We start from the raw sequence: 11,134 nt of genomic DNA, 5'->3' as shown, positions 1-11,134 counted from the left end.
CACATCTATCCACCTGTTAAAAGATGTTCTGCATGGAGAATGCTGCATACAGTGTCACATTTCTTTAGTATGTTTGTTGTGCAGAAATTTCCCCCCCTCATTCTCTTCTATTCTGTGTTTTACAGAATGCTTTTCTGGGAAGAGTCAGAGAAATGCTAAGTGATTTGAAAATAAATAAATAATAAAAAAATATTTTGAAAAGGTGGTGAAAAAAACAAATCAGACCAAATCTGTTGCTGCCCTGTGAAACTACAACCATATGTAAGTATATAGATAATTAAATTTATTCATACATGGTGTGGACTTGGAATAAATTTTATAGGCTATAAAACAAAAGAAGTAGACCAGATGATTCTTAACGTCCCTTCCTGCTTCAAGCCCTAAAATCCTAATGTGATCTATCTTATTTCCTTATTTTGCATGAAAGGTTAAGACCAGAGAAAACAAAATCTTGGCCAAGTTCACATATCTGAAACTATATCATGATTCCAAATCTCATACCCTTTAATAAGGGTGATAAGCTTTCTTGTGCCCATGAAGAATTCAGTTCATGTTCACTTGATCATTATTCTCCTAGTCTTCACCCATATGATTTTTGGGAAATAAAAACTATAGTAGAAAATGATGCACTTTGTGAAATAATAGTTTCAGCAGAGGAAATAACACTCACACATCCCTTAGAGCTCATGCAGAGAAAGATTTATTGTTTTAGTAAATCAGCAAATAGTCAGGGATATCAGTGACCACAATCTAATCCAGGTGAGAGGTAACCATAGGATTATATTGGAGTCCAAACAAGGAGGCTTCTTGTAGATGGGAAACATGCTGCTTTTGGTCCTCAACATTCTCCATAATGACTGAAGGTCATAGCACCCCGACTTTTCCTACAAGACAGATACATGCTCAAGTAGAAAATATTTTAAAATATACATGTAACAAACACTGTAATAACTTTATAAATTTCGAAGGTAGGAGACAAAGTGGTAATGGGAAATTGTCTGAATTAACATAAATGGTCTTAACATATTACAGTGATAATAATAATAATCAATATTTATATAATGCTTACTATGTGCCAGGCATTGTGCTAAGTGCTTTATAGTTATTTCACTTAATCCTCACAGCAATCCTGGAAGGTAAAGATTATTATAAAATATAGATGAGAAAACACGCAAAAAAATTTAAGTGACTTTCCAAGGGTCACATAGCTAGTAAGTGCCTGAGATCAAATTTGAACAGATGTTTTCTGACTCAGAACCTAGTGCTCAGGGGTGGAGAACCTGTGACCTTAAGGCCTTCTAGGTCCTTAATGTGGTCTTCTAGGTCCTTAAGTGCAGCCTTTTGACTGAATCCAAATTTTATAGAATTGTAAAGTTACAAAAACTGTTAAAAAAAATAGTTCAGTCAAAAGACTGCATGTAAAGATCACAGGTGACCCACACCTATCTATCTAGTGTGCCACAGAGCTGCCTACAATACACATGAATATAGGTCATAATTCATTTTATCAAATTGCTACAAAGGAACATAAACTAGAACATTCTCTTCATCACATTACAAAAATGTCAACTATGCTTTAGCCAACTTGATCAAATAGAAATGGGGGTGGCTAGGTGGCACTGTGAATAGAGCACCAGCCCCGGAGTCAGGAGGACCTGAGTTCGGTTCTGGCCTCAGACACTTAACACCCACACACACACACACACACACACACACACACACACACACACACACAAACACACACAAAAACTAGCCATGTAACCTTGGACAAGTTACTTAACCCCAATTGCCCTCCAAAAGGCAAAAAGAAAAACGAAAAAAAAAAATGGATTCAGGTGGAACACTTCGGTAAGAAAACACCATGGTGTCTGAAATGTGGGCTATACTTTTGCCTCAAGGAAAAAACTGGGTTTATATAAAACCCAAGTGAAATTGAAAATTGATGCCATTTTTCAGTGAATCATTATTTTACTTTCAAAGTTCTTTCTTTCTAGGGGTATGCTGTCCCTTCCTTTCCCAGATGTACCACTGACTTTTACTTTCTCTGTCATGCCACAGAAATTTCTTCAGTCTAAATCTTACTCCATCCTTGGACTTCACAGATGGATTTACACTCCAAAGCTGTGGCATCTCCCTCACATTAGCTGGCTCTCCTGAATCTCCAATTAAATAGAGACCCAGGCAGGCCACATCTTCATTCCTCTCCAAGTTGCATTCCTGATTTCTTCAGACTTTCTCTACAACGCGCCTCATGGTACCTTGATCTCTCCCACCTCCCCCTCACTCTTTAGCTCTCTTTTAGGTTCTACCTGCCCCATTAGACGATCATTTCCTTGAGACCAGGGATTGTCTTTCTTCTTATATTGCACTGTGCTTAGCAGAGTGCTTGGCACATAATAAGAGCTTAATAAATATTTATTGACTTCATCAGGTCAATACTCAGAGCAATAAGCTAATTATGCGATAATATTTTCACATTCTAGGAAAATTTGGAAGCACTTATTATTAAATAGAGACATGGTGACTTTATCTGATGGATAAGAACTCTTAAAATGGAGCAATAGGAAGCCATGGATGAAGAAGGATCAAGATTCATCAGCTCAGCCTAGTAGGGAAATGACAGAAGTCTTGAAAAAGAGGGAAGAATTACCGTTCCAATTATTTTACAAATCTGAAGTGACTTACTTCCAAAATCTTCATTGCTATTGTATTAGTACAAATATAGGCTGCTCCCCTAAAATTAATTCCATTTGAAAGCAATTGGGAAAGCTTAGGGGAAGAGGGTCATCTGAAAGCCAATCCCTGTCTTTATACCCTGATATCATTCTCTTCATCTTTCTCAGCAGATTGCCCTCAATATTGTACCAGCTTTACCTTGATTTTTCAGTTTCTCCTTCTCTAATGATCCCTTCCCTGATGGAGACACACACTTGCAAGTCTTCACACCTTTAAAAATGTTCCCTATATACTATCATTTCTATTATGTCACATCTTCTGTCTTTCCTCAATTTATCACACAGTATACTTAGGGGAAAAAAAAACCTATGCCTGTTATATACTTTCCCTCCTCTTATGCCTTCTCTTTTCAAGGAAAGTCTGCTTCAATCTGACTTCCAGCCTCATCATCATCTGAGAAAGTTTCTCCAAAGTCACAGATGAAATCTTAATTGTTCAGCTTAATGGCTTCTTCTAAATCACCCTCCTTTACTCATCCATAATATTTGACACAACTGACCATCCTTTAGTCCTTAAAGCTTTTTCCTCTATACATTTTCTGTATTTGCTTAACATCTTCACGGCCATTCCTTCTCAATCTTCTTTGAATTATCATCATGTCATGGCTAATGATGTAGATGTAACACAAAATTTTATCCTGGAATTTCTTTTCTTTGTATATTTTTTTCACTTGGTAACTTCATAATTTCCTATGGTTTCTAGGTAGAAGACTATCAGAAAATGAGCCTACTCACTTTCCTGATCTTGGGTTGCCCTTATGAACTAAATATTGGACTCAAGTCTGTGGAGTGGGTCTCAAACATCAACAGTTGGAGGTGGGGGGAGATAAGGAAAGGAGAAGTGGGAGCTGGGTGAGAAGCACAAGGTGGTGGCAATAGTTTGAGAACTGTGAGTGATTAAGTTATTAATGAAGTTATTTGGTCAATATATAAAACAGTGTTTCTGGTCAGAATTCTCTTCATTAGCTTGGACAGAGTTATGATCTAGTCACAGGGAAGGGTTGTTTTTTGACAGGGTCCCAATATATGTTTTGTTTTACTCTATTTGGATGAAGTCAAGTTTCCTGACTCTTGAAAAAAACTCATGTCGAATATCATAAATAGAGGAATGGATTAGAAGCCTTACTTTGAGAACCTGAGGGGACAGGCAGGAGATACTCCATTCTTCTACCTATGGAAACATTCTCTGACATCAAAGGATCATGCACTAGCTGGGGTCCCATGTCTGGGGAAAAGGGGTGTCATTCCCATCAAGGCATATTTTCAGTACTTACACAAAAGTGTTGCAGAAGAAACATTTATTGCCATAAACATTGCCATCGGAACCACAGTGGGGTTCATAATGTAAGGTACAGAATTGCTGTTCTTCTCTTGGGCATTGAATCTGCTCCCCCCCAAAAAAAAGATTTAATATTTCATATGATAGAATCTCAGAGTTAGGAGGTAATACAGAAGAAATCCAGTCCAAATTCCCAATTAATGAAGGTATTCTCTCTCCAAAAAGCTGCCACATGTGGATATTCACTGTCTTATTAGATAGTTTTAAGAAGTTACACCACCCTCAAGGCCTCCAATTCCATTGCTAGACAGCTAGAGGGGTTTCTTAGAGAAGTGGAGTCAGGATGACAGTGCAAAGGCAGGGGCTCACCTGAGTTCTTCCAAATTCCCCTTTAAACACCTTTAAAATATACTTTAAAAGGCATCATGCCGAACCAACAGAAGGTCAGGGTAAAGCAATTTCCCAGCCTAAGACAACTTAGAAGATCAGCAGGAAAGGTCTGTCTCACTTGGGTGAGAATGAAGCTCACTGTCATATAGGCTGTGCCTTGGCAAGAAAATAGCAGACCCCTGGGGAGACCAGAGAGAACTCCAGAGCTCTCAGGCCACGTATGGGTAAGAGGAATGAGTTTCTGTGTAAATAACTTTCAGACTGACAGGTCTTACATTATTATTTTATAATACAATCGTACCTAAGTGTTTCTTATGAACATTAAGTACATACTTATGTAAGAAAGTAAATACTTACACATTTTCCATCATGTAGCTTTCTGATCCTCAATCCTTTTTCCCTAGATGAGAGGATGTTCAGGATTAATTATCATTATTGAGGGGAAAACATGAATTGAGTCACTTCCTCTCTTGTCCCTCATGGCTGGGAACTGAGTGTAACTAATATACTGGGTCATCAAGGGCCAGTTAAAGATAAGAGCTGGAGAGAACCTCAGAAAGTAACCCAACCCATCCTTAGCTGGGAGGTATCCTACCAAATACCATACATTAAGTTAGTGGCAAAATCTTGACTTAAACCTTTTGTCTCCTGAATGTCAGAATAGTTTTCTTTCCACCTACACCCAGCCATTTCTAGCAATAAGGAGGCAGATTTTAGACCAAAGGAAACATTTCTTAACAGGTGGACTTGCTTAACAATGGAATGGGCTACTTCTCATTCCTATAGTGAGCTTCTTATTCTTGGATTTGTCATTCATACTGTAGAGTGATTTACTACATCTTAATGGGATTAGATTAAGTGACCTCTGGAACCTCTTCCAGCTCTGAAATTTTGAGGTGCTCAGTTCTTTAACTGATCAAGGTGGGAGGGGAGGACACCAAATTCAGTACTCACAAGATAAAGTTACATAGTAAGCATTCGTTGTCATAATTTTGCTGATCGGTACCACAAACTGGATTTAAATCCCTTGGGCATACTAAACTTCTTTGGCCCTTCCTTTGTGAATATACACTGCAGTTAACCTGTAGGCCAAAAAAAAAAAAAAAAGATAAAGACCACTCTCTGTTCAATGGGAACATGAATCTTCCCACTTTACCTCCCATAACTTCTATGAGGTGGAATGTGCCCCTTCACTTACTCCTTTGTTTTGTGACTTTCGGGGCAGTTACTCCCTTTCTCTTTTACAGTTTCCTTCTCTCAAAATTAACCATAAATGCTATAGTTACAAAACACCTTACAGCACAAAAAATCAAAGCCATAACTAGAATTCTAGTACCTGGTATAAAATTAGTGTGAGCGTTAAGGGCGGGCAGCATCAAAGGTATGATCCATTCTGAGGGTAATTGGGGCAGGCTACAGAGAGAGAGCTTAGGAGCTGAGAAGCTTGTGAAACCAAGAAAACGAATTATTTTAAATGGGCAGAGGTAGTGATGAGGAATGGGCTCTGTGAGCCTCCTTGAGCTCTCCTTGAATCTTTGAAGCACAGGCTCTGAGAACCCCCCTTGAACTCTGATTACATCTTCCCATTTGATGAGGCATTTGCAAGAGGCCATAAGCCTTACATTGTGGCTGGGCCCAAACCTCTGTTACTAGACTTCCCACACTTGAGCCTATCAAAATATCAATCCATGCTTGAACTGGCCTAGCCCACCATTGCTTGTAGTCTCCAGGTAGCCTCCAGCAACTTCCCACCCTTAATCACTCATTGACCTCATCTGACTTCTCCTAAAGACCCTCTCCAAACTCCTCCTCTAGACCACCCCTAGATTCCTCCCACAACCTTCTGTAAATAAGACCCAATCTTCCCTCCGTGTGTGTGTGTGTGTATGTGAGTGTGTGTGTGAGTGTGTGAGCTCCATAGAATGACCTAGCATAGATTTACTCTGTGTCCAATACAAGCGAACTTTTGATAAACTTTTCTTTGGTTGAGAAGATTTGAGTTGGATTCATTTTGCAGGACACGGTGTATTGGTATTTTGGGGTCTCCAGAGCAACCCTAACTCTCTTTATGGGTAACCTCTTCAGTAGGAGTACAAAAAACAAAACAAAACTGTGAGCCTGATACTGAACTTGTTGAGGACAGAAAGGGAACTAAAGGGAATAAACTTTCACTGAGGAACAGTGGTTGCTGAGTGATGTGAGGAAGGGAGGGTCTGAACATGGCAGTGAGGAGGAAGATTTACTGATTCTGTTCCTACATCTCAGGGAATGTCAGAGAAGGACAAGCCAACTTTGTAAGGCATGCCAAGCAAAGTGGCAGCTTCAGGAGAACATAAGGTTTCAGGGAACAGGAAAACATAGAAAGGATGAGAGAGGAAGAGATTCAGAATGACTGGTGGGTAAAGAGGCACAGAGGAAAGAAAAAGCAGAGGGAAATCAGGAGTGGTGAAGACTAGAGTGGAGTTGAATGCAGGGAAAAGGAGTCACAGTTTTATGGCATTTTTGTTCTTTTCTACTGAGCTCTGGCTCATCCTAGACTGATTTTTAGTCATGTGAACTTTTTGCCATGTTAATTTCTAGACTGTGAGACTCACCCCACCTCACCCCAAAGGCAGCCCACCCCTGTAGGACACAGGGAACCACAGAAGGATGTAATAACCATTGACATTAACAGGTAACAGGCCATTCTCTTGTCCTAAGTACTGAAAAGGAAAGTGGAGGAGAAACATGTCATCAGATCAGTAGATGTTCTGGCTGGCCCAAGGTCTTTGTGACTGTTCAGGACATAGATTGTGAAGAATGGAAAGGAAACTTTAGTCCCACAAATTTTTAATGAAGAAACTAAGGCCCAGAAAGAAAAGAGAACTTGGCCAAAGTCAGACAGCAAATCAATGGTAAAGAAATGACTAGATCTCCTTTCACGTGACTCCAGAATATGCCTCTTTCAAGTCCATAATGCTGTCCACGAAGCCCATAGTCACCAAAATAATAATAATAATAATAATAATAATAATAATGATAATAAAATAGTAGATTTCTATTTTGTAAAGAAAGCAGAACAACAAAAAAAAAAAAAAAAAAAGGACTCAACTCTGTCCCTTTTTCTTGCTTAACTTTTACTTGACTATCTGAAAAACAGAAAAAGGTTTCAACAAAAATGCTGCACTACTGTGAAGTAACTAATACTTCCCTAAAATCAACTGGACAAGGTTAAAATCAGGAGAAGTGGTTGTAGATTTTTTTATTGTACTAAAAATGGTGCTGGTGCTAGAAAGGATTGGACTTAATGGTTACTCTAGCACTCCTTGATAAGCTCAGAAGCTATTGAATCTAAAGCACTATGGGACTGTTGCATCTGACTTATAGTTGAAATGTTCCATGTATCAAATCACATTGGAAATGATCACATTAGAAAGGGAGCAAAATTCTGTTTGGCATTCAAGCTTCTTCATAACCTAGCTTCCTCCTACTTTTCTGGTCTTTTTATGCCTTATCCCCCTACCACTTACTGTTTGACTAACCTCCTGGCTGTTTCATGAACAAGACACTCCATCTCTTGACTCCAGTCACTTTCTCTGGCTGCCCTCCATGTATGAGATGTTCTCCCTCATCACATCTGTCTGTTCTCCTCTATGGTTTCTTTTAAGTTCCAGTTAAAATCCCATTTTTTTAAGTTACTGGAAGCCTTCCATAACCCCTCTTAATTCTAGTCTCTTCCTCCTATTATCTATTTTCTCTTTATCCTGTACATGGTTTCATTTGTATATATTTGTTTGCATGTTTTCCCTACCCCTCATTAGATTAATAAAGACAAGGACTGTCTTTTTCTTGTTTATGTATCCCCAACACTTGGCACCATTCCTGGCAATAGTAGCAACATAAAAATGCTTATCAATTGACTATTGATTTTTTGAGACAACAATATAATATTATATCCAGAAAAGTTAACATGCCTTTTTTTAGTATTTTATTTTAACCAGTTACATGTAAAAACATGTTTAAAACATTTGTTTTAAAACTTTGAGTTCTAAATCCTCTCCCTTCTTCCCTCCCCTTCCCTCAGTCCTCATTGATAAGGCAAGCAATTCAATAAAGGTTACTCATGTGTAGTCATGCAAAACATATCCATAATAGTCAAAAATTATAGTCACAAATATGTGACTATAAAAAAAATAGTCACAAAAATGTTGTGAAAGAAACAGAAAAAACCTCAAGAAAAATAAACTAAAAATAAATATGCTTCAATGTGTATTCAGACCAATTCAGTTCTTTCTGTGGGGATGATAGTATTTTTTTATAATAAGTCCTTCAGAGTTGTCTTGGATTATTGTATTACTCAGAATTGCTAAGTAATTCATAGATGATAATCTTACAATATTACTATTATTTTCTACATGGCACATTCCATTTGCCATCATAATTACATATCACAACTTGTTTAGCTAATCCCCAGGTGATGGACATCCCCTCAAATTCTAATTCTTTGCCCCCATAAAAGAGCTGTTACAAATATTTGTGTATATATATATTTTCTTTTCTTTTTTAATCTCTTTTGGGATACAATATAGTAATGGCATTGCTGATCAAAGGGTATGGATGGTTTTACAGACTTTTAGGCATAGTTCCAAATTGTTTTAGAGAATGGTTAAATCAGTTCACAGCTCCACCAACAGTGCCTTATAGTCTCATTTTCCCACATCCCTTCCTACATTCCGCATTTATCTACCTTTTCTGTCCTATTAGACAATCAAATGGGTGTGAGGAACTAGCAGAGAGTTGCTTTAATTTGCATTTATCCAATCAATAGTGAGTAGAGTATTTTTAAATGACTAGAGATAGCTTTGATTGCTTCATCTGAAAATTGATCATATCTTTTGATCATTTATTAAATGGTCAATGGCATTTGTTTCTATAAATTTGACTCGATTGAATATGTTTGACAAATTAGGCCATTATCAAAGAAACTTGCTTCAATTTTTTTTTTCACATTTACTATTGCTAACCGTATCTCCCTCTATCCTATCCCCACACCCATTTATTCTATTCTCTCTTTTCTTTCACCCTGTCCCTCCTCAAAAGTGTTTGGCATTTAAAGTACTTAGAGAGAGAGTTTCCTATCCAACAGGACAACAAATATTTTTTAAGTAACCATTGTGACCAGGCACTATGCTAAGCACTAGATGCAAAGAAAGATAAAGGGGGGAAATGGTTCCTGCTTTTTCATAAGTCTAATGGGAGAGACAACATGCAAATAGCTCTATATGGACAAGACATATACAAGATATATTGGTGATAATTTCAGAGGAAAAGCACTAAGATTAAGAAGGATCAGGAAAGGCTTTTTGCAGAAGGTAGAAATTTATTTGAGGGACTTGAAGGAAATTGGAGAATTGAGGAAAAAAGAGATGAGGAGGGAAAGAGTACCAGGTATGAGGAGCATCCAGTGAAAATGCCTGGAGTGGGGGAAATGAGCTGTTCTCTTCAAGGAATAGCAAGAAGGACAGTGTCACTGGGTCTCAGGGTACATGAAAGGCAGTGAGCAGTAAGAAAATCATAGGGAAGGAAGGAGAAAAACGACAAAGGGCTTTAAGATCTGAACAAAGGATTATGGTATTTGATCGTGAAGATGGTAAGGAACCACTCGAGTTCATTGAGTAGGAAACTGACCTAGTCAGACATGCATTTTATGAAAATAACTTTGAATTAGATACTTTTTGACTTCTTGCCCAACTCTGGGTTTCTCTGAATCTGTGTCTCTGATTATATCTAGCCCTGAAAGTCTATTTTCTATTTTTTAAAGATGAACCAGATTTTATCACTGTATAATCCCATTATTCCATTAATAATAAATCTGTCCTCGAATTCCCACAACTAGATGCCAACTCACCAGCAACACAGAGAGCCCAGTTAGATGTGGCCAGGGCCAAAAAGGCAAGAACTGCTGATTTCATTGTAGAGACAGAAGCTGGAGCAAGAGGTGATAGTGACAGTTTTTGAAGGCAAAAGATCAGGTAGGAGAACTTACTTTGTCCTGTAAATAAAGCCAACCCAGGATCACCCCTCCAACTACAGGAAATCTACTTTGGGAACCACAAGAAACCTTTTCCCAAGGTCCAAGAAAAACTTCCTTGTTGATACAATTTAAAGACAAAGGACAAAAATATTTGAGTCAGTCATCTAAATTCTGCTTATATAAGATCAACAACCCAAAATCAACATTATTACAAATTCAGAAAATCTTGCATCAGTCACAATCTATCAGACGGTCACAGACCTTAAAATCTACCAGACATTGTGCCATTCTTCAAATGTTATCCTCTTCTGGTCTGTAACCCTTTCACACTTTATTTTGCATTCTGCATGAAATAAAGGCATGACAAAATGGTGACACCAAAGTATAGGAAAATTAACACAGCATGTCTCATTGAGTCATTAGTTTTGACTTACCCAATTTTAATTTTTTAGGAATAATTTCCCTTAGTGAGCTTTGTTTCTCCCCCTCCCCCCACTTTTTTTTCATTTGGCCAATTAAACTTTTAAAGGAGGGATCTTTTCTTCAGTGAATTTTTCCTCTTTCTCTCTTACTTGACTTTTAAAATATTTTTTGAGCTTTTTCTGGGAATTTTTTTTGAGCCTGTGACCAATTCATATTTTTCTTTGAGTCTTTTGATGTAGCAGTTTTTACTTTCTTTTCTTCTGAGTGCAAGTTTCCTTGTTGCTATAGTAACTT

General features: G+C 37.8%; 1 protein-coding gene across 1 annotated transcript in view; it reads right to left on the bottom strand.

Annotated features, from left to right (window-relative positions):
* Positions 1 to 838: 838 nt before the first annotated feature.
* LOC138172836 (double-headed protease inhibitor, submandibular gland-like) overlaps positions 839 to 11,134 on the bottom strand; it is a 39,772-nt gene continuing 29,476 nt past the window's right edge. The window contains exons 2-7 of the mRNA XM_069102718.1: positions 10,292 to 10,435; positions 7,525 to 7,532; positions 5,359 to 5,486; positions 4,762 to 4,804; positions 4,010 to 4,119; positions 839 to 884 (exon numbers count right to left, since the gene is read on the bottom strand). Coding sequence (XP_068958819.1) covers positions 839 to 884; positions 4,010 to 4,119; positions 4,762 to 4,804; positions 5,359 to 5,486; positions 7,525 to 7,532; positions 10,292 to 10,435 — 479 coding nt within the window. The remainder of the gene's footprint in view (positions 885 to 4,009; positions 4,120 to 4,761; positions 4,805 to 5,358; positions 5,487 to 7,524; positions 7,533 to 10,291; positions 10,436 to 11,134) is intronic.

This window comes from Petaurus breviceps, unplaced genomic scaffold (assembly GCF_028583685.1).
Source record: "Petaurus breviceps papuanus isolate PSGF00001 unplaced genomic scaffold, PetGlider_PUasm1.0 551, whole genome shotgun sequence".
NCBI classification, from domain to species: domain Eukaryota; kingdom Metazoa; phylum Chordata; class Mammalia; order Diprotodontia; family Petauridae; genus Petaurus; species Petaurus breviceps.
Note: the sequence above shows the minus strand (reverse complement) of the source record. Positions and strands in the feature narration are given on the sequence as shown.